This window comes from Amborella trichopoda, chromosome 3, assembly GCF_054954075.1.
Source record: "Amborella trichopoda isolate Santa Cruz 75 chromosome 3, AtrichopodaSantaCruz75HAP2 v2.0, whole genome shotgun sequence".
Taxonomy (NCBI): Eukaryota; Viridiplantae; Streptophyta; class Magnoliopsida; order Amborellales; family Amborellaceae; genus Amborella; species Amborella trichopoda.
The window spans coordinates 50,730,841-50,758,028 of NC_142338.1; the positions used below are offsets into that span (position 1 = coordinate 50,730,841).

At 36.7% G+C, this 27,188-nt stretch overlaps 1 protein-coding gene across 2 annotated transcripts; it reads left to right on the forward strand.

Annotated features, from left to right (window-relative positions):
* On the forward strand, positions 1 to 25,566 carry LOC18429156 (transportin 1). Of its 2 annotated transcripts, none has more exons than XM_011623195.3 (28): positions 1 to 610; positions 4,271 to 4,558; positions 6,701 to 6,790; positions 6,877 to 6,954; positions 7,058 to 7,138; positions 7,538 to 7,588; positions 7,911 to 7,996; positions 8,175 to 8,241; positions 8,341 to 8,397; positions 8,728 to 8,757; positions 8,895 to 8,957; positions 9,186 to 9,299; positions 12,423 to 12,536; positions 12,737 to 12,835; positions 15,306 to 15,431; positions 15,523 to 15,597; positions 15,999 to 16,070; positions 16,194 to 16,304; positions 19,102 to 19,185; positions 19,477 to 19,584; positions 20,009 to 20,110; positions 20,202 to 20,264; positions 20,353 to 20,427; positions 22,655 to 22,726; positions 22,812 to 22,936; positions 24,035 to 24,086; positions 24,167 to 24,235; positions 24,386 to 25,566. In XM_011623195.3, exons 1-28 carry the CDS (start codon positions 437 to 439, stop codon positions 24,527 to 24,529), a joined length of 2,670 nt encoding a protein of 889 aa, XP_011621497.2. In that variant the 5' UTR covers positions 1 to 436; the 3' UTR covers positions 24,530 to 25,566. The 2 variants fall into 2 exon arrangements, with proteins under 2 accessions (XP_011621497.2, XP_088717279.1); XM_088861153.1 differs by having other exon boundaries at positions 74 to 610; positions 6,666 to 6,790.
* The last annotated feature ends 1,622 nt before the right edge of the window (positions 25,567 to 27,188 follow it).

A 27,188-nucleotide genomic window follows, 5' to 3' on the forward strand; every position in this document is an offset into this window, starting at 1 on the left:
AGTAATTTCCTGTGAAAATTTCCGTTGCCCAGTGCCTATGGGGAATATATTTACACAGAGGGCTCACAAATACTGCCCCCAGAGAGAGAAAGCTCAATAGACCTTTCCCCTTCCTTTCTCTCTCTACTTCGGCTCTTTCTCTCTCTAGACCTTTCCCCTCTCTCTCTCTACTGTCGTCTCTTTCTCTCTCTCTCTACAATAAACATTTGCCTGTCTTCTCTCTCTTCCCTCCCCTTGGCAGACAGTAAAGAGAAACTCGAGACCACCTCTCTCTCTCTGCAATATATCTCATTTCATTTGTTGAAACACCGAAAAGCTCTCTCTCTCTCTAACACGCAGCGGTCGTTTAGTTTTTCTCTATCTCCTTTAACAGAGAGAACAAGGAACTCTCTTTCTCTCTCTCTCTCTACTTTGTGTTGGTTTGGCAGGTAGAAACATGGCCACTGGCATATGGCAGCCGCAGGAAGATGGGCTGAGAGAGATCTGTGGGCTTTTAGAGGAATATCGATCCCCAACCTCTGATCAAGCTCGCATATGGCAACAGTTGCAACACTACTCCCAGTTCCCTGATTTCAATAACTATCTTGCATTCATTCTTGCTAGAGCACAGGTACTTATTGTTATCTCTCTATGTGCAATTATCTGCAATCATTCTGGTAAAAATAGTTTGTGATTTCTGATGAATTCGATTGGAGTGCGAGGTTTATGTGAGTCTGTTGAGTTAAGATGCTGTAAGATTGAATTGTATTATCTCTAGGAATTGCAATTCTATTCTTCAAGCTACTCAGTAGGTGTTATGGTAAGGGTATCGGAACGAAGGAAAGCCAAAAAGGGAATTTGGGTTTTGTCATATTTTGTCTTGTGCATCGGGCCATTAATCTCAGTTGGGGAGAGCATGAAATAAGTCTGGGATTTTACTGTAGGTCTCGGAAATTTGCTTTTTTGGCATATATACATGTATTCCACCTCCAATTTTGGTCTGGGTTGCAATTTCAAACCAATGGGTATTTGAATATATGCTTGATTGGAAGTGTGTCTAGCATGAAGGCTTTCGTAGGGGATTTTTGTATTGGTTCGTGTTGTGGAATCCTTTGGCTATAAGTTTTGACTTGTTGAAAGCTTTTTGTGTCCTTTTTATTACTGTTGAATCTTCTTATCATTGTGCCTGTCTTAGGTTCCTTTGCATCTTAATTGGATGCAATTGTTGGGTTTGGTCTTCTTTATATCCCCACCTGAAGATTGGAACAGTTGGTATTTGTTTTCCTGTATTTTGAGGATCTCTAGGGCTCTCTCCTTGTCCCCTTAAAATTACAGGGCTTAAAACAATGTCTCCTAGCCACAAATAGTCATTTCCATCTTATAGCAGCTCAATATCTATGGCCGAGTGATTGTCCCAAATTATTTTGCACACTATGCTGGTTGTATTAGGGTTATTTAAACTATTACAAATTTTTTCTACGCTCAATAATAGCTTCTGCCCATCCATTTTTAAAATGAGATATTTGTGTTATTATCTAAAAAAGAAGAGAGATTCGTGTGTTGGTTTTTCTTCATTTCTCTTGGGTATAAATGTATTTAGTTAAACTGAAAGCTTCAAGCCTCAAAAAAGCCTGCTGAAGAATTGAACTCCATTTCCTAAGAGTTATCCTGCTTAATCCAACATTAGTCAAACTGTGATATGACATTTGTCCTTTCTTTTTGTGGGTTTATTAGTCATTTTAATGGTGCAGACCAGCTTGTGCACAAGCAGTCATTGGTGAATTACTTGCATTAACTTCCATAATGAACACTTGTACCAATCCAACATTGGATGTTACAGGTTTCACTGTCAAAGTCCAATAGCGAAACATATATTGCAGATACTGTCTCCTTATATCAGTAAAAGTACTTGGACAATCACTTGTGACCCACCACCTATGCCATCTCTCTTTGTTTTCCTTAGAAGTAAGGTGTACCCTTGTAAAACTACGTAAACCCTCTTATTGCCTCTGTCCCATTATATCCAAGCTTTCCCTTGAAACCCCTTCAGAAGGATAATTGCTGAAGCCCGCTTTTGCCCTTTTTTTTCCCCTTATTTTTCTAAATGTTATGCATCAGAATAGGATTGCATGCCAAATCATAACCTTTCATTTTTAGAAGAGATATTACCTAGTGGATTTAGGTTCATTTTTCTCTGGAGTGAATGTTGGATTTTAGTTCCTTAAGGGCGTGTTTGATGAGTGGAAGTTTCTGGAAGTGGGAGTTAAATGTCCCACTTCCATGTTCGATATTACTGTGTGGAAGCCGTATAGTGGAAGAGCGACCTTCATGCAGCTATTTTTTAGTGTTAAAATGGGTTAATTTTTGGAAGACCTCTCTTCCATCAAAAATGATGGAAGAGCAGTTGTCCATAATTTGTGGGAGAATCCCTTCCACTCCCAAGAATTCCATGTGTCAAACACACCCGAAGTGTTATAAGCTTGATCTTTATAAAAAAAAAAAGGTTTTATAAGGTTGAGTAGCAGACCCCAAGTAATTAGGATGAGGCTTGGATGATGATGATGTTCTATAAGGTTGCATTTTTGCTTTTGCATGTTAGCTGCTGCCTAAGAATTTTTTCTTTTTGCAGCAGTACTTGCTCAATTTCATTTTCTAATTTCCTAGATTGTAAGAAAAAAATAGTAGCTGCTGTTGTTATTTTTTCAATGGAAAACGTACCGCACAGATACCTCATTTCTCTTTCATTTGGATCCCAAGTTACTTGTTTGTTTCAATTAATCTGAACAGCCATTTGGGCAAAGCAGCTGTGGAACTTGGACTCACATGTCCTAGGTTTTTGGCATGTGTCGACATGCCATGACTGAACTTCAATTCACCTTTCTTCTAGTTGTATTATTAGTAGCTAAGTACTTAAGTTTAATAAAATTCCACTTCCTCCCCCCTTTGTAATGTACGTACATGTTGTGTCTAAAAGGCCAAATTTGGAGTTGGTATTTCCAGCAACGTTATTTGTATCAGATGCTGGAATACTTTTTTGTGTCTTTGTAGCATTGCAATGCAGGAGTGGTTGGAGTGTGTGAGAGCTGGGTAGCCATTGCGATTCTAGGATATCCACTTTGGGTTCTCTCTTTCAAGTGGGATATCGGGCCCAGTTTATACGAACCTTTTATGTGTATATGTCAACTGCAAATCTAGAATATGGACAAAGGAGTTTTCTTTTCCCCCAATTTTTTTCTGGTTTACCCTCAATTTGGGGTGTTTTACATACAAGAGGGGTAAAAAAAAATGCTTGTTAAAAAAATTGTAGAAGTCATGTTTAGTGGTCTATCCAAACTTACCCAACTGTTTGGGGGAAGATGAATTTTTCTTTTATGTTTCTTTTGGAGGTGGAGGGGGGTGGTTAGCAGGATTTCTTTTGCAGGAACATACACTGCAATGACACTCTCTCATGGCTCCATTTCCACTCGCTGGGTTGTTGAGCAACCACAGGGTGTTTCTTAGGGAACAAGGACTACATTTATTTTTTAAAATAAAGTGTTAGGTAGGGATAAGGCTCAGATGATGATGGAATGTTATGTAGGGACAGTTATGAGATATAGGAAAATAAGTAACATGGCGTTCTCAGTTTTGTAGGAATCTGAAGGATGAGTATCCAGAGGAGATAAATGAAGGCTTTTGGGTACTTTAGGATATGCCCTCCAGTAAAACGATAGACTCAATGAAATGTTAATTATTATAAATAATGTAAGAAATTGGAATGGCTTGTGGTCTCCAATTGGCATCTACAAAGTTAACAGGGTGACTTCTTGTTTAACAGACAGCAGTGTGCATATTGAGCTAAATTGGCAGAAGACGTAATTGACATGATACAATGCTCTGGTATTCTTGAATTCAAGTTTACTTGTTTTATTTCAAGATTACTTGTTTTCCCAGAGGCCAGAGATATGTAATCTAACTCATGTCAGTTAGGACTTACTTTATCCATTAGTTTCACAATCATCTCTGTTTTTGATAAATGTATTTCTCAAAGATATATTTATTTATGATTGTCACAATTGTGATGCTTGTCTGAGTGGGTTTCAATCGCAATTTAGCATAAATTGTGTCAACTGTGAAATGCACTGCTGATGGATTTAGATCCTCTATTTGAGTTGGTCCTCAGGAAACTTTTGATCTTATTGTAGTTTGATTTGGAATGTGAAATCAGTATGTTATATTTGATATTCTTAATTGATTAATCTCTTGGTGCGATGTTAAAGTTTTAATGTTTGTAATGTATTGTTATAAGCAGGGAAAATCGGTTGAAGTGAGACAAGCGGCTGGTTTATTATTGAAAAATAATTTGAAAACTGCTTTCCATTCGATGGCTCCATCATATCAGCAGTACATTAAATCAGAACTATTACCTTGCTTGGGCGCTCCAGACAGGCACATCAGGTCTACGGTTGGTTCAGTTGTCAGTGTCATTGTTCAACAAGTGCGTGTTCTTGGCTGGCCTGAGCTTTTGCAAGCATTAGTACAATGTTTGGATAGTAATGATTTGAATCACATGGAGGGTGCTATGGATGCTTTGTCAAAGGTAAATGGGTCCTGTTCTGTATTACGTCTTTTTTGGTCCTGTTCTGTATTACGTCTTTTTTGGCGATTTAAAATGGCTCTGCTGTAAACTAAACACTGTGCTGCTCCACTCTGGACTATAAGATTCTATGTCGATTTTTGTTATGCTGTAAATTCCATTCAGTGTGGGCTCTGTAGAAATGAAAATGCTTTTTGCCTAGTAGAAGTAGAAATGGATTTAAAATTGTGCTACGAAGACTTCTCACATGAAATGCAGTCTGGCAAGACCGATAAAAACTAAACCCGTAGAGGCCCAGGATCACTATCATATGTAGCGTTTATTTGATGTCTTTATGAATCTGTATGCCATATTTTGTGTTTCATATTTTGTGTTGAGAATTAACTTTATCAATGAAAAAGGGGTGTGTGTGACACATCATGATCGTTGTGCTAGAATAAGGGATGGATTACTGTACACATGAACAGACACCCCTTTATGTTTGTAGTATTCATTTTTCGTAATGCTTTATTTTCAAGTTACTTCACGAGCCTAGGAATTTTGTGCCTAGTAATTTTGTGCTGTATTATTATTATTTTTACGTTCTTTATATATACCTATTATCTCTGCAATCGGTTAGTGTTCCTGAATAGGCAAACTCTTTAACCATGTCATGTACAAGTCTATTGTCAGGATCGTTGTTCTCATTTATTGGGTGGAGTCCGGAAAAGGGAAAAGTCAACTTCCTTTCTATGAGATGACTAACAATTCCTTTGGCCTATAAAATGTAATTTATAAAAGGAAAGGTCTAAAGAAAGAACAAAAATAAAATAAAAAGATCGTTGAGCTTCTCCAGTACTTTACTGGAAATTTGTGTAGCATCAACTAATAAATTTCTTCTCTATTCTAATCTGTCTTCTTACTAGTTACTAGTTGTCTTGAAAATTATTTACTATAGCAATTGGAGCTGTGATGCATGGATATGGATATGTGCACAGATAATGGGGAGCACAACTACGGCTAAAATTTGTTCCCCAGATTCAAGAACACGGATATGGGCATGGTTATCCTATCTAAAATGTGTAACCATAGGACATGAAATGATAGGGCATGATAAATATTAATCTCGAAAACTAAAGCATACAAAGATCTGACTTAGGAAAAAAAAAATGAAAATCTTGTATTCAAAGTTTAAGACATTGAATATGTAACTCTCAGAGGGACCAATTGGGTTTGTCAATATTCTAAAATTGTCCTTAATAATTTATATTACTTTGTAAAGTGGGGACTCGAAATCTTGTAAACTTCGAAGTAACAAGAAGGATGCTGCTGAACTGTATTTCTACCATATCTTGTATGACTACCAGTAGTGGATCATCGCTCACATGGTTACCTTGGGCACATAGAGGTAACTGTGCATTATGTATATTTAGAGGATTGGCAGGGTCGTGATCTAGTTCAGAGATGCAGATTTAGGATGATGGTGTCTCTGATATTCATTTTGGAAGTTCAGGATGCAGCTTTTTTTGTGCACTGGCTTGGTGCTGGGGGTGTTTCTGAAATTCTCAAAGGAACTGCAGTGATTGGAGATGGTGAAAGAGATGACATAGTCTTTTACAGCTGCCATCAGTGTAGGGGCATGTTTTTTCTTGCCTATGCTTAGATATGATATTTTTAGTTTCTGTGGAAATGATTTCATATTTGAGTAAATGGTCCTTACCTTTTAAGCAGTCTTGATGTTAGGCAGTTAGGCTCTGTACCTTAGGGTCTGTGTTGTTCAATTCTTTCACAGGCTTCAAGAATTGGCAGTTGGCAGTTGCTGCTCTCCAGAATGTTCTAGTCTGAATTATGAATCTCTGATATTTGCTTCCTTTTTGATTTTCCATATATCAGATAATTATAGAACTCTATTGTATAGGAAAGCAAAGCCAGTTTGTAACTGTGCACTCTTCTAAAGCTAAGTACGGCAACCTGATAATTGTTTTCAGGGATGAGTTGAATTGTGCAAGTTTTCAGTTTATTCAACCTTCAAGTTCAAAGAATGATTGCTTTTAATTAAATGCATGTTTTGTAATATTTATTTTGTAGAATCATACACAATGTGGCTTAAATTTGAACATATAATGTTTAGTTTTCATTACCAAATCCCGCAATGGGATCCCACAGATGTGTGAAGACATTCCAGAAGAGCTTGATACAGATGTACCAGGAATGACAGAACGGCCGATTAATGTATTCTTGCCAAGGCTATTTCGGGTGGGTATATGTTCTCTGCTTGCTGCCTCCCTTGGTTTTATTTATAAACCGTGGTCTTGACTGAATCTGTTTCTCATCTATTGCAGTTTTTTCAGTCCCCTCATCCTTCTCTTCGAAAATTTTCTTTGGGATCTATAAATCAGTTCATTGTCATGATGCCCACTGTAAGTACATGCATTTGTTGATGTTGTTCTTGCACGGAGGTCTTACCTTCAGTGTTATATGCTATGATAACTGAATAACAATTTTTCTCCTCTTTTTTTTCAGTCTTTGCTTCTAAATATGGATCAATACCTTCAGGGTTTGTTTCTTGTTGCCAATGATCCTACAGCAGAAGTGCGGAAATTGGTAGGCATATGCATTATTTTAGAAATTATTTTTATGATTGCCATTTTATATTAAGCCCATGACTGCTCATCCTTTTCCAATAATGTACTTCGTGGTGCTATTGGGTAAATTTCTGAGTGACATTCTTTTACTTGTTTCCGTATTGGTGTATACTAATGTACATAAAGCAAGAAGAGATTTCAATAAGGCTGGAATAATTGCCATTGAGTATACTATTGCCAGACCTCGAATAACATGCTTACCATATTTTATTGTATGCTCCTACGCATCTATTGGACCTGTCTTTTGGGTTGCTGTTCATGAGTGCTTTTTTGTTTTTTTTTTTTGCTTATTTGGATGTCATTGCCAACCAATTCATCCTATCCTAAGTGTTTCATTTTTGTTTGGAATAATTCTCAGGTCTGTGGGGCACTGGTTCAATTAATTGAAGTCCGGCCCTCTTTTTTGGAGGTAGACTTAAAATTCCATTTCATTTACTCTTGTGTGACACTCCCATTTTATTTATGGGCTATTTGATACGATGTTTGTGCTGCTTTCCTCTAGCCTTGCACACATTAGATTGCATTAATGATTTTTTGTAAATTGGTTAACTTTTCTCATTGGCATTCTGCTATCTGTACAAAGACTGGCAATTTGCTTCTTTTCTTTGTTGTAAGAATCGGGTCGCTTCTTAGTTTGGTTCTGATGTTTCTCTGAAATGCGGTGGAAGCATTGTTTTGGCTATAATTTCATATTTTTTTGATTGTTTAAATGTCAATTATTTGCTTGGCAGCCACACCTGAATAATGTTATTGAATACATGTTGCAAGCAAATAAGGATCCAGATGATGAGGTTGCACTAGAAGCTTGTGAATTTTGGTACTTTTCTTGTTGACCAGCATAAGCTTTTTTTATTTGTTTTGACATCAGATCAGTATATGATAATGATGTGGTAGTTTGGTTGAGGCTTGACACCAGCAAATGTAGTTTCCCTTATATTTGCCCCCTGGAATGATCTTGTGGCCAATATTGTATCATTCTCGCTTTTGGTGGTCAGGTCAGCATACTGTGAAGCTCATACACACTATGATGGCCTCAGAGAATTCTTGCCGCGTCTGATTCCTGTATGTTGCTATTTCTATGCAAAGCTTACTTTACATTGTCCTGTTTTGGATATTTATAGACGTATTACATGGACCGAGTTGATTAGTTATATTATATAGGTTCTGTTGTCAAATATGATTTATGCTGAGGATGATGAGGCACTTGTCGATGCTGAGGTGAATACCCTTGATATTTCTTTCTTACAAACATTTTGTCACATTGCTTTGCAGAATTCATTTAGTTTAGGGAGAGTATGCCATATGGACTATGGGAAAACCACAGTCCACTCTGTCATCACTGTCCATTTAAGTGATGGGTGGTTAGGAAGAGAGAATGGAGCCAATATTGGAAGCATGTCTTCTTGTGGAAATCCTACCTCTCTCACAGTCTCTCTTGAATGGATGATGACAAATTATTGGAGTATAGTTTTCCCATTGTCGATTGAGTTTTAGTGTACTTTGCTTTTAATTGCGGATTGCCTTACCTCCTCCAGCGATATTGTGCAGGATGACGACTCTGTTCCGGACAGGGATCAGGTTCTGATGTGCTTACTTTAATGATCCTAGTATTGTGCTTTAGTTGGCTTCCTTTCATTTACTTCTTTTGTTTCAATATTGTCTTATTGTAAAAATTTAAGGTTTGGTAGTTATTCAGGACATTCACTTGTCCACAGGATTTAAAGCCACGTTTCCATTCATCACGGCTTCATGGAGCAGACAATGTTGATGAGGAGGATGTATGTGTCCATCTGTGCACTCTGTATTGTTTTCATGTTCTCTTCATTTGTTGAAATTTGTAGTTCAACTGAGTGATGGGACATTTTTACTATATAATTGATTTATTCTAGAAAAACATGGCAGTCAATAGGCATCATTTGTGACTGAACTTTCTGGAGGCATTTCTTTATTCTATGCGTTTCTCAATCATGTGCTAATTTATGGATTTGATTTTATTTGTTACTCAGGATGATGACATTATAAATGTATGGAATTTGAGAAAATGTAGTGCTGCAGCCCTTGACGTCCTCTCAAATGTGTTTGGAGATGAGATTCTTCCGACTTTGATGCCTTTGGTTCAAGTAAGCTATGCTATCACTTTCAGCAGTCTAGTCATTCCATTAGTTTTGATCAATCCAATTGGCTCATTTATCAATAAAACCTATTTGAGATTTTTATTAATATTTGTATCTAGTGTCGATTTGCTGGTATCATGAACTTTTTCTTAATTATACATTAATTGAGGAAATTATTGTGATTGTTGTACACATTCTGTGTAGTCAGGGCTGGTTGTCATTTTGGAAGTCTTTTTTTTTTTTTGTTTTTGACAAGTGGTACATAGGAATGGGACTTGAGACGTAGTGCTATGAAAACCCAACTACTACCGCCTTGAACCAAGCCTGACTAGGCATTCTTTTGGGATATTGTAGGTTACAACATTTCATTTTGTAGTGTTAATGGTGGGAATGGAGCCTAGGAGGTATTGTAGGTTGGAACATGAGAAATAGAAATCGGAGTGATGTAGGGGTTAACTGTATCATGAACTTTTTCTTAATTATACATTAATTGAGAAAATATTGTGATTAGCTGGTTGTCATTTTGGAAGTCTAGGCATTCTTTTGGGATATTATACGTTACAACATTTCATTTTTGAAGTGTTAATGGTGTGGGCACAGTCATATGGAGGGCGGTGGGGAATAGTTTGAGTGGAAATACCTTAAATGTCAAAAGCGGGCTGGCAGCTTCTTGGGCACCTCGCTCTTAGGATGGGGCTGCCTTAGAAGGGGAACACAAATGGCCTGCCTCTGCCTGGGCATTGTATATGCATGGGCAGTTTAAAAGCCCCTGGGTACCTAACTATTTTGGCAAATCTTTCCCCTAGGGATATCTTAGCTCCACTTTTGGGTTCCTAAATAATAATACTTGTGCGACATTGTTAAATGTGGTTTTGGGGTTTGATTTCTTAACAATGTGTTACTTAGGGTTCTGTAGAAAGCTTTCTTCCCTACTAGGTATTGTTAACTTTGTTACATTTTCTGGAATTTTTTCTAAGTAATTTTTAATACTTTGTTGAAACTGGCATGCAAACTGGATGCCATTGATCAGCGTTCAGCTGATCAGTAATGCTCTTGAGCAATTGTGTTCTTTATTGGTTGAATGGTTTTTATTACAAAGTTTGCGTCAATCAGAAAAATGTGCTGTCCATCCAGAATATAATCTGATTTATGCTAGGGTGTATGTTTGTCTCTCCGGTTTTTCTGATTCTGTGTTTTAAACTTGTTCAACTTCCTTGAATTTCCTGGAAAACTAACTGGTTCAAAGTGAGCTTGTACCATCTGCCATTATCCATGTTTCATGCTTAATAATTGGGAGGTTGGTGACCTTGTCAACTTTGCTGCATTGTAGATTCTGAAAGTATCGATTAGTGTTTGACATTGAACATTTCCACCATACACCAATGATGTTAAGACTGAACAAGGTCGGGAACTGCTAGACTGGGCCAGGAACCGCTGACAGGGTGGTCCAAATTGGAACCACTAGATCGGTGGCTTTTCTAGTCGGTCCAAACCTCCTGCACCAGAATGGCCAGCGAACCGGCGCAGAACCCATGGACTGGCCAGTTTGACCACTCCAGGTCGAAATGCCAGTCCTGATATGTCTCAAATTAGAGAAAAATGAGCTCATTTTTTGATTTTTGGGTCATTTTTTTATTTGGTCCTGTATCCAAATTAGGAGGGGTTGGGGGTTTTAGAAGTAGAGAGAGAGAGTGTGTCTCACTCTTTCTCATACCCGAAAGCCCCTTTTTTTGGTGGGAATCCTGCCACTTTTGGGTGCACTTTGGCCATCAATTTTCCCTAATTAAGTAAGTTTATTGTACCCCTTTTTGTGTTGTTTATGTTATGTTTAGAAAAACAGTAAAAATCAATATTTTAGGGCTTTGCAAGAAATTTTTTTTTTTTTTCAAATCAATGCAATAGGTTATTTGTTGTATGGAGTCTAATGGTTGGTTTACTTTAATAAGCTTATTTTTGTAGGTTTTTGTTTATTTGGTAGCTTATATGCATTTGTTGGGTCCAAGTATTAGCTTCTCTTTAATTCTTTGTTTTTATTTTTGGTTCTTTAACACGGTATACTTTTCTGATTTTTCTGAAATTTCTCATTTTCCATATTTTTATTAAATTTTTTTTTTTATATTTTTCCTTATTTTTTAATTTTTTTTGACTAGTTTGACTAGTGAACCACTTCCAGTTCGTCTGATTTGACTGCGCCAGTAATCATCATCATCATTCGAGCCTTATCCCAACTATTTGAGGACGGCTACATGAATCCTCTTCCTCCATTCTGCTGTATCGAGGGCAATACCCTCGGTTAGACTGTATCGAGGGCAATACCCTCGGTTAGACCATAAGTCACCATATCTCTTCTCACTACTTCCATTGATGTCCTTTTGGGCATTATCCTCGGCTTTTCAGGGCCTTCCACTTGATCCAAATTGCTACTCCTAACTGGTGTTGTATTAGGTCTACGCTACACATGGCTAACCCCCACTTAAGTCAACTTTTCCTCATCTTATCTCCTATTGAAGCCACCCGTAAGTTTCCTCGGATGTATTTTCAGTGTCCTCACCAATTCAATCTCTCTTGTGGTCTTAACAACAGTGCACCCATCCTACTCTTAACACTAAAAAAAAAAAAAAAAGAATTTGCCATGCACTTGATTTTGTTCTGGGCATCCACCATGGACTTGAATGGCAACATATTTTGGGGATCGATTGCTAACACTCTGCTTGTTGTTGATCTGCATTTATTCAAACTGTTTTTGGGGACTAACATAGCCATTTTGGTTCAGTAAATCCTTTAATCGTTTTCTCTCCTAATGCATGGTTGAAAGTACTTGTAATATTGAGGTCTTTATCATTTTCGAGGGGTTTCAATGGCTGTGATATGTGCGATTTGACTAAGAAACCTATGCCAGAGATATGTATAAAACATAAAACTGATGTTGGGTGAATGAGTTCTATGTTGTTTGTTATGTATTCTATTGCTGCTGTGCTTTCATATGGTTGTCAGCCTTGTATTTAGAAATTGTTTTACTCCATAGATGACCTTTTTTTCTTAATTAGTTAGGAGGATGTATATATTTGGTCAAATCTCGTCATTTCTTGATGCTTATCTATGTCTGTCATTTGTATCTTCGTTCTGCAGACCAAGCTTGCTACTACTGATGATTCTTCCTGGAAAGAGAGGGAAGCTGCTGTTTTGGCTCTTGGTGCCGTTGCCGAGGGCTGTATTAATGGCCTCTACCCTCATTTGCCTGAGGTATTAATATAGTTCTTCTGATCTTCTATTTGAAATTTTGAGTGATTTCGTATGATTCGAAATAGTTCCACTTCATGGAGGCAGCAACTATTATTTCCCGTTTGGTTTTCTAGGATATCTAGTTTGTAATGCTTTTTCAAACTCTATGCTTACAGCTACTCATGGTGATGGTTTCACTGGTTCATTGTTATCATTTTCAGATTGTATCATTCCTGATACCACTTATAGATGACAAATTTCCTCTTATAAGGAGTATTACATGCTGGACACTTTCACGCTACAGCAAATGGGTTGTTCAGGTAAGTTCACGTTCTCTAACTTGCGCTTATTGTTTGCTTTTTGAACTCCAATAATTATGTTATCTATAAGATAGTTTTTAGTTGTATAGTTTTTAGTTGTACTGAGTGTGGATTTAAGCTGCGCTGAAAACATATTGTGAGGACTTGATGGAAGCTCTTGTTCAATTGTGCTGGATTAAACTCTTCAAAGTAAATTATTGGTTGCTCAAATTATTTGGAAATATACTTAATTCTTTGACTATCTGCTGGATTAGCTCTGGTCGCAAATGGTTGCTTTTACTGATTCTTGACGCACAGCTCCTTCCAAGTTTTGCACCTATCTGGTTTCCTCATACATGTATTCTGTTTATTATGGACCATTTTGGATATGTTGAATGTCAAGAATCTCCTGTTGAGGTTTTCTCTTTTTTTCTTTTTGGATAATTAGGACTGAGAGTCTCCCTTATGTTGAAAATTTATGTATCCATAACATCCTAGAAGTTAAATTACTTCTGGGAGTAATTTAATTGAAGGCATCAGAAAGATACAATGCTGCTCAGAGGAGAAAACTTGGCCTTAGGTTTTTTATGAACTTTAAGAAGATATTTTTTGAAAAACTATTTTTCTTGTACTTTGGGAAGATCTTGGTAATATAGTTTTAACACTTCTACAAGAATTATATTAAAAAAAAAAACACTTCTACAAGAACTTTGTATGTGTAGTAATCATTGAATTTGGGTTTTGATGCAACACAAACTTGGCAAAGAAACTTGTTTAGGTGAAATTGGTATCACCGTAAACAGGGCTACATGTTCGAATAATTGAGCTTATGGGAGTTCCAATGCTTGCTTCTCAAGAAAATCCACACAAGATCCTCATAGCACTGCAGCCTGATTTTACTTCTTTATGCACAGCCACTTGTCAAATGCCCTGCATTACATTTTCGTGACACCCTCAAGCGCGTTCATTGGACACCATGGCAACCCTGTCCTGGCTAAGCCGTCGTCTGATGTTGTGGCTATCTCCTTTATTCCCAATGATATAATTATCATCAACAACTAGATTGCCTGGACATGTGTATGGTTGTGATGTCAAATGCATGTGGGTGCACGTGTGATATGTTTACTTAATATGCTTATTATATCACAAGTCAAAAATATACAAAGAGTCCGATATAATTTACTAATCGTCCCTTTCATGATAAAGAAGCACCTAGCTAAGACATAATAATATAACATATAGTCATGGAAAAGACAGTTGTGCCTTATTTGTGAAATATGAAGCCAATTAAATCAGATTTAAAATGTGGCTACTAAAATTTCCCTAAAACAAATGTGGATATACCAAAAAAAAAAAAGAAAAAAAAAAGGAAGATGAAGTCTATTTCAATGTAGTCAATAAAATCTCGGAACAGTCTGAGCAATCTTGAGAATTGGTGCAATATGGGTGTTATTGCATGCTCCACACTGGTAAAGGGCCCAAACTGAAGAATCCAGGTAACACAGGTTAACAATTTTGTATTATGCCATATTTCAAAGATAAAAGCCTCCCTCCAGAAAAGTAGTCATTTTCTCTTCCTTATCGATTTTGCAAAGGATAATGGAACTGTGCCCATTAGTCGTCGAGCATATCATAACTATAGATGCCGCTATCATCTGTTACTCTTTTATTTTTTCTCTAAAAGCAGTGCGTATCTTTTTTTTCCTCCAGAGTTCACGAAGCATTGGTCTTGAATTTAACTTGTGCCCAACGCTATTCTTGAAGGTCCCATTTTGTTAATTGCTTATTGTTCATAAAAGTAGATATAGTTTAAGTTGTTGCCTTTTACAATTCTTAGAAATTTATGTACATATGGTCCCAGAGAAGGTTATTCCATGTCCAATCTGAAACACTTTATACTTGCCAAGAGGTATCCTATTTAAAATGGAACATATTCTTTTAGTTCACTATAATTTTTATGCAATTTTAAGAAACTTATATATTAGTCGACTATATTAACATCTTCCAAATCTTTATTGGTGAATGTCCGCAATTGCACCTGAGGTTGCTATAATGGACATGACACGAATTGTGCAGTTCAAACATGCATTTGGTTGGGATTTTTCTGAAATATATATGTTCATTTTAGGCACGTTTGCTTCTTGTGAAAGCGCATTTCGGGGGCCATGGGAAAGTTCGTTCACCAAGAGAGCTTTCCCATCAGCCTGGGAAAGCTTTCGCACCTCAATACTAATGAAGCTGCTTTCTCTCATACATAAGAGTGTTGGGAAAGGCTGGCTAACCGCTTTCGTAGCTGCTACTGTAACCACCATCTTCCGAGAAAACAAACATGGGGAAGCAGTAGTCTAGCGGGAAGGAACTTTCTCAGAGGGTCCTGTCCTGTGAAATAAACGTGTTCTTTGTTATTTACATATCTTTGAGTAAAGTTTTGGCTTTTGCTGTTCTCTATTGGCCTTTCCTGATCTATAATATATTTATATGCCAACTATAGGGCATTGGCCATCAGAAAGGGCACGAGCAGTTTGATAAGGTTCTTATGGGCCTTCTAAGGCGGATTTTGGACTCCAATAAGCGAGTGCAAGAGGCTGCTTGTTCTGCTTTTGCTACGCTAGAAGAGGTAAAGTGGATATGTTTGGAGGAGGTCTGAGGGATCTCCCTTCTATGAGCTCTTCCTGTAAATTGACAGTGTGGTTTAACCTCATTGACAGGAAGCTGCAGAAGAGCTGGCCCCTCGCTTGGAAATTATATTGCAGCACCTTCTTTGTGCTTTTGGGAAATATCAGGTTCTTCTTTCCCGGATTCTATATGCCTATATCTACGTGCATTCTTACTAGTCTTTTCTCTATGCATGTATCTTGTATATATGCATGTATGTATGCTCAAAGCACATTTTTTCTAGCCTTCTCAGTATGTCTCTATACCAACATACATGCTCAAAACACATTTTTTCTATCCTTCTTAGTATGTCTCTACCCCTCTATGTTGGTATGTATGTATATAAATATTTTTATAGAATTGTTGTATATTAATAAAAAAGCGCCCTCTCTCTGTACCAATGAACGAAAAATTCCCTTCTACATAATCCTCCTATTAGTCTAGGGTATTTTGAAATGATGGTAATCTAGTGTATCCTGAACTATTAGAAAACTTTGCTCCTTCTCAAGTGATTCTTAAAATCCTGCAGAAAAGAAACCTTCGTATTGTGTATGATGCAATTGGTACATTAGCGGATGCAGTTGGACAAGAGCTTAATCAGGTACTAATGGGTGTATTATGATGTGTTCTTCACAAGCTTTTAAATGTTTTTCTCTGTGCTCTCTGAAGAATTTGAACTTATTCTTCTTTTTCTTTGTTTTCTTACCTTCCTTCCTTGGTGCAGCCCGGTTATCTTGAAATATTGATGCCTCCATTAATCTCAAAGTGGCAACAGCTGACTAATTCAGACAAAGACCTGTTCCCACTCCTGGAGTGCTTTACATCAATAGCACAGGTCTTTTCTTTGCTCTACTCTATTATATTTCTATTTCATGCACTGGGAAATCATAGTTGTTCAGAAGTTTATGCAGGCTGCTTTATCTGCCTTGTGACATGAACATGAGAAATACGCAAGGATACCTCCTAGATGCAGTACTGAGTCACTTGTCAAATCAATTGCTTTCTGATTTTTGTCAAATGGAGAAGAAATGATCCATTCAAACTGCAATGTGGTTGTCTTGAAACCGTGATTTTGATAATTTTGGGGGTTGACATTCCTGCTATTCAAGGAAGGGCTGTGGTTCCCATATATATCTTTTTCTGTTGCAATCTTGTTTTATGCTTTACAGGATATTTAAAAAAAAAAAATTAATTTTCTTATTTGGTGTTATTTAGAACATTGGGGGAAGTAGATCCAATGTTATCATATTCGCTAAGGAGGAACAGTAAGTGCTTAGGTAATTCAGTTGATTCAGGGGAAACTTTGGGGGTTTTTAAATATTTAAATAAGAATAATAATAATAAAATATATAGAAATGAAGAATAAGAGAAAATTAGCCCCAATGATCTTTGACAAATTTGGCAGACTATCAAATGAACTAATTTCAAAGAGGTTTTTTACTTTTTTCTGAATGTTATTATTAATGATTTCTATTTCTTGTCAATAATAGAGGGAGACATTTTTACTTTATTGTGAAATTTTAGTAGAATGGGATCTTTGAGAATGGAAAAGATTGTCTAGGTCGAATAAAATAGAACTTCCAGCTTTTCAATAAATGCCCAAAAGTCAACACCTCCAAATGTTACATCTTATCGTTATGGTACAGTTGTGCTACCATGATTCAATAATAAAATGTGGTATAGGGTGATCATACTGTGCAAATACTCCCTTTACTAAAGGCCTTATTAGGAGTATTTTCTCAATCTAAAATTTTTGCAACCAGTTTAGAATAACCTGATGAGTATTTCCAAAAAAGAAAAGAAAAGAAAAGAAAAGAAAAGAAAAGAAAAGAAAAGAAAAGAGAGTAGATTTTGATTTCCCATACACTTAGAGTCAAATATTGGAGTCTCCTTTCAATCTTAAAAGGCATTTTTTTTTTTCAGGAAATAGAAATTGCATTTATTTTAAGGTTGATTGCTAAGTTCGGGGAGGTAACATCAGAAAAATTTGGCGTCTGAAAGATATTCATTGATAGGGTTATTTCCAAAGGAGCATATACCTATGTGAGTATACAATAGTTTGATAAACATTAAATTATGTAAAGAGGGTTATTCTCCAGTTCACATCTCTATAGCCCTGGTGAGAAACCCAAAATTTTCAGCCTCTTCAGCCAAAATAAATCAAAGATGGCAGCTTTGAGTAGAACAGTTGAAGTAAAGGCACATATATCAAGAGAATTGTGAGGGAGGGAAAACAGTCATAAGCAATGCCCTATGACTTACAAGTGGCAAATCAGAGTCTCGTGTAGCAATCATTTACGAGAAATATGACATGCACAGTGGCTCAATATCCCTTGGGATTGCATATGTATGAACTATGAATGAATAAACCTGCTCTAACATGTTCTATTAATTTTTTTTTTCAAAAATAAAAAATGCTCTTTTGAGAAGCCCTTTGTTTCAATCAGTCATCAGTGGCTTAAATTTACTATTGGTTCAGAGAGCATTATTTCCCTGCTCTGCTAATGAGTCTTCTATTCATCTAGAAACCTGATGATTTTCTGTCTTTTCCCCTGTTTGTGATGATTTTCTGTCTTTTTCCCTGTTTGGTGCTCTTTTCATTATGAAATGCTTTGGGCATCAATTTCATGTGCGGACTTCGGCTCCCTTATGATTATTAGAAAGGCACACTGCTTGCTCATGGTCACATTGGTCACAATGTATTGGTTTCAGGCTTCCAGTTTTTTTAAAGTAGAAAGGATGACTGTCCTGAATTTAGTTATCCAGTTTCATGCTTCGTATGATGAAACATGGTTGCTTGCATATTGATGTGCGCAGACAATCAAAGCCGAAGCATGTATAGTGTTCTGTGAAATTTGGCACTTGACAAAAACTCATGTGATCGATAAGAATTTCAAAATTTGAATCCTTTGGTAATAAGTTTCTAGCCTTTTTAGGTATTTGAGACCTAGACTGTATCTTTCCATTCAGAATTTCTGTGGGAGACTGGTTTGGGAGCTGGAATGTTCCCCATGTACAAAGTTTGTAACTATGTTGTCTTTCATTCTGTGCTACAGTTTGTATATGCATATATGGGCATGTGTGTGTTTATGTGTATTGGTGTGTTAAGCTATATGTATTTATGTATGCAAGCATGCATACATAAATATATATTATATGTATTTTTGTAACTGGGATATTGTGTTAGAATGTTCCAAAGTAGTGTGATTTAGTCAGGCATCTCTTCTCTCTTTTCCTATACTGAAACTATAGATTGCCTGCATTTTATATGTATGTTTTTATACATCTGCATCATCAGGCACATAACTTTTAGGTCATGGCAATTCAAAGTAAGGGATTCATATTAATGGATGCGCTGCCTGCTATGTGTATCAGGCATTAGGTACCTGGGATGTTGTGTTAGAATGTTTCAAAGTAGTGCAATTTAGTCAGGCATCTCTTCTCTCTTTTCCTATACTGAGACTATAGATTGCCTGCATTTACTGCTGCAGTTTGCATACACATGCATACATGCATATGTTTATATGTATGTTTTTATACATATGCATCATCAGGCACATAACTTTTTAGGTCATGGCAATTCAAAGCAAGGGATTCATGTTAATGGATGCGCTGCCTACTATGTGTCTCAGGCATTAGGTCCTGGATTTTCCCAGTTTGCAGAGCCGGTTTATCAGAGATGTATCAACCTCATACGAATGCAGCAGCTGGCAAAGGTATCCATTACAACATTTGATTCTACATTAGCTGTGGTTATGTCATTGCCTGTAAGGCAAGTTCCAATCAGAAACTGTTCCTGGGCAATTTCTTATATTTGTGATTCTTTTTACACTTGCATTTCATTAACATTTTTCGCTTTGAAAAGACCAATTTGATCTGTTTCCCTGTCCTGCACTTAATATTTTTTTTTGGCAAAAAGTTTGTGATTTTTGATGAATCGAATTTCAGTAGTTGTAGACTGAAATTGCTATTGATTAAGAGTTGAGTTCTTTGTGTGCCATATGCAGGTTGACCCTGTAGCTGCGGGTGTTCAATATGATAAAGAGTTCATAGTTTGCTCTTTGGATTTGCTCTCTGGACTTGCAGAAGGACTTGGCAGTGGGATAGAAAGCCTGGTATGCCCATACTTTATATTTTCTAGACATTCCATTGCATGTTTATAATTGCCTTGTTGTAATGATATTAGCTGTAAATTTATTTTTTTGGGTCTGCATTATGTGATGTGGATCTCTTCTTTCCAAGCGTTTTGCTTAGTCAATTCTTCAGTTTGTGAACACGTAACAAATTATAGAAATTTGAGCAGTGAGAGATTGAATATTTATCATAAAGTAGTCAAAGGAAGCAGTTTTTTGTGAGGTTAGAGTTGGTGTTTGTCGTTAATATATCCGAGCTATGTGCATAGTAGATTCCATTGCTTAACATGGGGTTCAAGATTATAGCAGATTGAGAATATTTGTACTCCCTAGAGAAGCATCTTAATACAAAGTAAACATTTGTTCTGTAGAGTGATATGGTTATGTTGGCTGTGTGCTCTTCTAGGTTGCACAAAGCAACCTGAGGGACCTGCTTTTGCAATGCTGTGCGGATGAAGCTGCTGATATTCGGCAAAGTGCCTTTGCGCTTCTTGGTGACCTTGCTAGAGTGAGAATGGATTTGAAGTTATTCTTTCAGTTGCTTGTATTTATTTTCTCATTTTCAAGCTGTAACAAAGTTGCTGTTGACTGATGGCCAGGTTTGCCCTGTTCATTTGCATCCTCGTCTTTCTGATTTCTTAAGTGTTGCAGCCAAGCAACTGGTGAGTGAAGCAGTCAGTTGATAGACATATCTAAATTAAATGGAATCTATTATGTGATGGCTAATACATCTTGCTTTACTTCATCTAGAGTGTTCCTGAGGTCAAGGAAACTGTTTCAGTTGCAAATAATGCTTGTTGGGCCATCGGTGAATTGGCTGTTAAGGTCAGTGTTCTATTATTTGAAATCCGGTATTAGTATAGATATATTGGCATCCGATGTTATTGAAATTAGGATTTTAATTAGCACGTGTTTATCAGATATGTTTTATCCAGCGTTTTAAAAAACGCCGAGTCGAACCGGACTCGCCCGGTTCGACTCGGAAATCGTGAAAAAGGACCGGATCGCCCAAAAAATCGGAAATCGTCCGGTTCTAGAGAGAACCGGACGATTCTGTACAGTGAATCGCCGATTCACTGTACGAAATCGGCGAGTCCGAACAGTGAATCGGCGATTCCGTACGGAATTTTTTTTTTTTTTTTTTTTTGTTGTAATCCATGATAGATTTTTTTGTAATACTTAGATCGATTTTTTTGTAATCCATGATCGAATTGTTTTTGTTTTTTTGTAATCCATGATCGAATTTTTTGGTTTTTTGTAACCCATAATGGAATTTTTTGTAATCCATGATCGAAATGTTTGTTTTCTTTTCTTGTAATCCATGATCGATTTTTTTGTTTTTTTTTTTTTTTTGTAACCCATGATAGAATTTTTTGTAATCCATGATCGAATGTTTTGTAATACATGATCGAAATGTTTGTTTTTTTTTTGTAATCCATGATCAAAATGTTTGTTTTTTTTTTTGTAATCCATGATTGAATTTTTTGTTTTTTGCTTTTTTTGTAACCCATGATAGAGTTTTTTGTAATTCATGATTGAATTTTTTGTAATCCATGATCGAACTATTTTTTTCTTTTTTTGTAATCCACGATTGAATTTTTTGTTTTTTTTTTGTTTGTTTTTTTTTGTAATCCATGATCGAATTTTATGTAATCCATGATTGAATTTTTTGAAATTTTGTGATTTTTTTTGTTTAATCCATTATCGAATTTTTTTTTGTAATCCATGATAGAATTTTTTGAAAATTTGTGATTTTTTTTTTAATCCATGATCGATTTTTTTGAAAATTTGTTTTTTTTTTTTTTTAATCCATATTATTCAAAGAGAAAACGAGAGAGATGATGATTCTGAGGCCACCCTATCCCAGCCATATTATTCACATATCGAGTCCCAACAGCAACAGTGTAGGGATGAGCATGAAATACTGTAAATTAAATGCTGAATGGCGGTTCATGCAGGGAAAGAACATATCAATATTCGCATATTCATTCAAAAACATGAAAATTCTTAATGGAATACCCTCATTTTTTATTGAATTCCTAAAAAACAATATTTATAATGAATTTTAATAATTTTTTCGAATTTTTTTTAAGCTTTATTCTGACCAATTCACCCGATTCCCGATCCGGATCGCCGATTCGCCGATCCGGATCAGTTTTTTGGAAGCCCGATCCGGGTCACCGATCCGTTTTTTAAACCATTAGTTTTATCTAAATGTTGCACCTTATGAAATTTGTGATTCAGTCTTATGCACTAGGGGTTTCACAACTAATTTATATAAGGAATAAATTTGACTCTGGGGCAATATCCCTTCATCTCTGATCCTAAATTAGGTTGGGCTTGGTTAGCTTTTGTTGTATATAAATACTTATTATGAATTCATGAGCGGGGTGGGGCCAAACCATACTTAGAATACATATGAGAATTAAAAATGTAGTGCACTCTTGCGCAAGTATCTAGGTGTTTATTTTTGTATCTTCATTTCTCTCTCTTTTTTTTTTGCATATTTCTCCTCCTCTTTCTACTCATTACCATTTCCTGACCTGCACAGTTTAGATGCAAGTAGTAGGTCATTGTTCATAAAAGGATTGTATGCAGTAGTACGTTAGTGCTCTTGGGTGACTTTTTTTTTTTTTGGATAGTTGGGTTGACTTTTATTGACGATGAAGTGTAGGTAACTTGGGCAACCTCCCTCATAAGTTTCTTTTTCCTTTTTTACCTTGGTCGGGAAGGTTATAACAATTAAATCAACAACCATTTTTACCAATCAGGGAACAAAAGGAAATATCCTGTTTACTCGGATACCCAATTAATGTACCATTTCATGAATCATGGATATTAAGCAACTGGTATCTGTAATAAATGATTTCTTAACTGATATTCCTAGTATTCTTGACATTCTTCAGTGCATAATAAATATAGTTTTTCATGCATACACTTTTTTGGCACTGTGCTTTTAGCACGCTGAAACATATGCATGTGGCCTAAGGCTTGTGGAGTCTTTTGACATGTAGAATTTGCTGATATGGTTTGAACTGCTCTGATATTTCAGGTTCGCCAAGAGATAGCACCTGTTGTTTTGACTGTTATTTCATGTCTGGTTCCTATTATTAAGAATGCAGAGGTGATTTGTTATATATCTGACAAAATCTCTCTCTCTTTCTCTCCTTTTCTGTGCAATAATCTTACTTCCTCTTAATGATGGACAGGGCCTGAACAAGTCACTCCTAGAAAATAGTGCAATCACATTGGGGCGGCTGGCCTGGGTCTGTCCTGATCTTGTAGCTCCCCATATGGAGCATTTCATGCAACCATGGTGTGCTGCATTATGCATGTAAGTCACTTTTTGTTGTTGTAAATTCATGGTATCTGTCACATGAATTAAAGATATTTCTGACTTTATCCAGATAATTAAATTAAAGATATTTAGAAGTGACTCAAATTTAGTCCTGTTGGAATTTTATTTAAATGTTTTCCTTATTTTATTACATTATTCCTTTTCTGTTGGTGGTGATGATTTCGATTTGTTGTGAGGAAACATGCAATTGGGTAGGATTGGATGCCCCTCCCCTCCAGGAGAAAATGGAAGCTTATGCCACTCTCTGCCCCATATCAGACAGCCTTTCCTTTATTGACCTCTTTTTTTTTTTTTTGTCTTTCATTTTCAGTTTCAAGTTAATACTGTATATTAATAATTAAATCATGGTAAGATATGTTTTCACTTAATACAAGTCAACTTTATCATCATCATCATTAGGATTCGTGAAATAGATGTGGCAAAAGTTTTACTTTGGCAGCCAACCTTACATAGCCCTCCTTTCTCCTTGGGACCGGTCATCAAGTCAACTTTATCGAAAAAAGGAATAAATCGATAACTCGATCATGCACCATTTATGTGGATAAAGGAAATAAATAGATAACTAAATCATGCACCATTTATGCCCCAGTATAACACTGACTATGAGTCCCATTCGCATTATCTTGGAACTAAGTGAGACATCCCCAATCACAAAATAAAAAAACGGAAGAAGAAGAAGAAGAAGAAGAAGAAATGGTCAATCTCCGCAGCTTGTTTATTTAGTGACAGTTAATAAGGAAATTCAGAGGAATCGTTTGTTTCTGCCATTATGTATGAATCCTCGAAGGGGACAGTGGAACGTTGTCATCACCTTAACATATCCATGGAATTCCCATCATCCATGTTGGCAACTTGTGTGTTGTGTAATTCAGACTAGGAAATTGGAGTGATGAATTTCCCTATCGCCAATGTAGCTCTTTTTGCCTTATGAAGTAAACAGTGATGCTCTCTCTCTCTCTCTCTCTCGCTATCTCTCTCTCTCTCTCGTTTCATTTCTTTGTACTTTTGCACTTGTATGTTGACATGTTATTATTTCTCCTAAAAATATCCTTTAATTTTCGGATCAAAATGCAGGATTCGTGATGATGTTGAGAAAGAGGATGCCTTTCGCGGTCTTTGTGCAATGGTATTTGATTCACTTGCTTGTGTTATAAAAATCCATGTTTTGCATCTTTTCTTATCGGTGAAAAATCCCATTTTTTGTAGGTGAGAGTGAATCCAGGTGGTGCCCTCAGTTCTCTTGTGGAGATGTGCAAGGCAATTGCGAGTTGGCATGTAAGATTTGCTTACTCTACATTACGCATGCCTAGGTTTAGGCAACACTAGAATATACTGGCTGGATTCTTAGAATGAATCATTCTCTTTTTTCTTTTATTTGTCTTGGAGAGAAAAGTATCATGGTCGGCTTTCATGCTTATTTATCAGGAAATAAGGAGTGAGGATTTACACAATGAGGTCTGCCAAGTCCTACACGGTTACAAGCAGATGCTTATGAACGGAGGATGGGAGCAATGCATGTCTGGCTTGGACCCGCGAGTTAAGGAAAAGCTCTCTAAGTATCAAGTATGAAGCTTGTCACATAGCTATGTTGGTGTTTTAGAGGTGGTGATCCTGTGAGCTACTTCGTTGGTATATGTTTGATGAGAGAGAGAGAGAGAGAGCTCCAGTGTTTTTGTTCTTGAGAGGAGTGAGCGAGAGAGGGAGAGGTTCAGCAAGAGAGAGCTCCAGTGTTTTTGTTCTTCAGAGGAGTGAGCGAGAGAGGGAGAGGTTCAGTATTTCTCTTCTTGAGAGGTGTGAGAGAGAGCTCCGGTGTTTCTGTTTGAGAGAGGGAGAGAGACTTTTTTCTTTTGAGAGAGAGATCATTGTTTCTGTTAGAGAGAGAGAGAGAAGAGAGAGAGAGAGAGAGAGAGAGAAGAGAGAGAGAGAGAGAGAGAGAGATTCATTCTTTCTGTTTTGCAACTTTGGGTTCGTGCAACAAGGGCATCCGTAAACTATTGATATGGCTTGTCGGATTTTTAGTGTCTAAGGGAGTTTGATACGAGGGTTCATGTAGCACCCTATGTCTTTAGCCGATTACATGCCCAACCCAGTCATCTCGTAGTTTTGTTACATACAGAGGATAGAATGAGAAACGGCCCAAGAGTTGGGGCACATGGCTTTTCAAGAACAATTGGGAATTGTTTCGTGTGGCTTCTTACGCTGCACCCAACATCACAAACATTGTGTCGTTTTCCCTATAGGGTTTCCGATTTTGGTCCGGTCCCTTTCCCTGTTTACTGTTTATTGAGAGGTTTCTTCTTTTCCGTGCTTCTAGTTCCGTTGTTCTATTTGTGGAGAGGTTTCTTTTTATTGTCTTTTCCTTTTGGTGTAACCTTTTCCACTAAATTTATTAGCCTGAGATTGTCTTAGAGAGTAAATGAGAGGTTGTGTCTGTGCCTGTTTTCGGAGCTCCTGGTTCGAAGATGGAGCTGTGTCGGTCAGATGCCCTGGAGGAGATTTGTTTTATGATGTATTCGGTTGGACTGTAGGCGACATCATTTATATACAGTGCAAGTGTTCTTGGAATTGGAATGTTTTTGGAATTCAATGCCTCGATTTCTTTTCTAGTACTTACTCTTCACTATATTGCCCTTATGCTGATTGATATACAAGGTTTGTGAATTATTTCTGAGCAAGGTGGTATTTAGATCTTGAAAGGATTTTCGAGAGCATTGTTGCTATTTCTTGGAAATTGAAATTAGTGCTTGTCGTCTTAGACTTCTTACTTCTCAAATTTTGTCACTGGACTCTATGAAGCTATGAAACAGATGATGCCTGATGGCATACATGACCAATTTTATCACTTACTAATTTGTCTTTGAGGACTCATACATGAACAAGCAGTTCTGGTAATCCATCTTGTGTGAGCTCTCCCATAACCCACGGTTTAAAAACTAGCGCATCCAGAAAACCAGTTTGATTCGGTGGATCGGTAGTCTGCATCGGCGATCTGGCCGAGTGGCCAATAATGTTTTTTTAAAAACAAACAAAGAAATTAAAAAAATAAGTGGGGCTGGTTCTGGTGACAAAACTAGAATCGGCCGGTTCATAGAGGGGACTTTTGGATATTTTGTAGGATGTGGGATGGTCCGACTGGTTCCCGATTCGGATCGGTACGTTCTGATTTGGATCGCTGTTTTTTAAAAGAAACAAACTGTTTAGGTCCATTAACAGATGAAAACTAGCTCCTTTGTTTTTCTTCTTGCTTTTGGGATGGAATTAGATATATAATAGAGTGAGAAATTTAAAGATAAAAGAATAATTTATATAAGCCATGGTGCATAGAAGTGTGTGCAAACACATGCTCATATTTTGCATGTGATGCCAACATTAAGCAATCAAAGAAGGCACGCCTCTAGACCTTGTCAGAAGATATTTTGTTGGAAATTTTTTAAAATGGCTTGGAAATTAATTTTCATCTCAAATTATTTTACAAGATGTATTATTTTGAAATTTTTTATTTTCATACCCATACATTATACCCATACATTTTGAGGTTGAAATGATCGATCGGAGGGCTTTTCGGTGTCAAAACAACTTTTTTTGATCGTTTTTGAGGCATGCCTTAGTTTTACGGTATACGGTTAAACCTTATACAAACTTTTTTTATATATATATAAGGTCTCAACCTAAAACAATCAAAATAATAGACACTTCCAAATTTGTCAGAAGATGTAATTTTGATGTATGGAATTCTTGAGATGGCCTGAACGTCTATTTTTATTTAAATTTAAAACTCAACAAATTGGTCATCTCGAGATCGAGATGATCAATTGAGGGTTTTCCAACATCAAAAATGAAAATTTCAATAGATTATTGAGGTGTGCTTTCTATAATATAATGTTAACACTATATAAGGTTGACACTTTACATGAACTTTTAAGAAGACTTAAAAGGAAATAGATGGTAGTAGCGAAAAGTGACATTGTAATTTATAGTCCTATTGAGGGCAGTTTATACCAAATATTTGGGATCGGTCATATGTATCTTATACTACCATTCTACTTTTTCAAGGGCCATATTTTTAGTTAGACCATAAGTCATTATATATCTTCTCACTACTTCCGTCTAGGTTTTTTTGGACATTCCTTTTTCAAGTTGACATTGCATATGGCTAGACTGCCTAAGTCTATTTTCCCTCATCTTATTGCTTATTAAAACCACTTCTAATTTCCTTCTGATGTGTTCA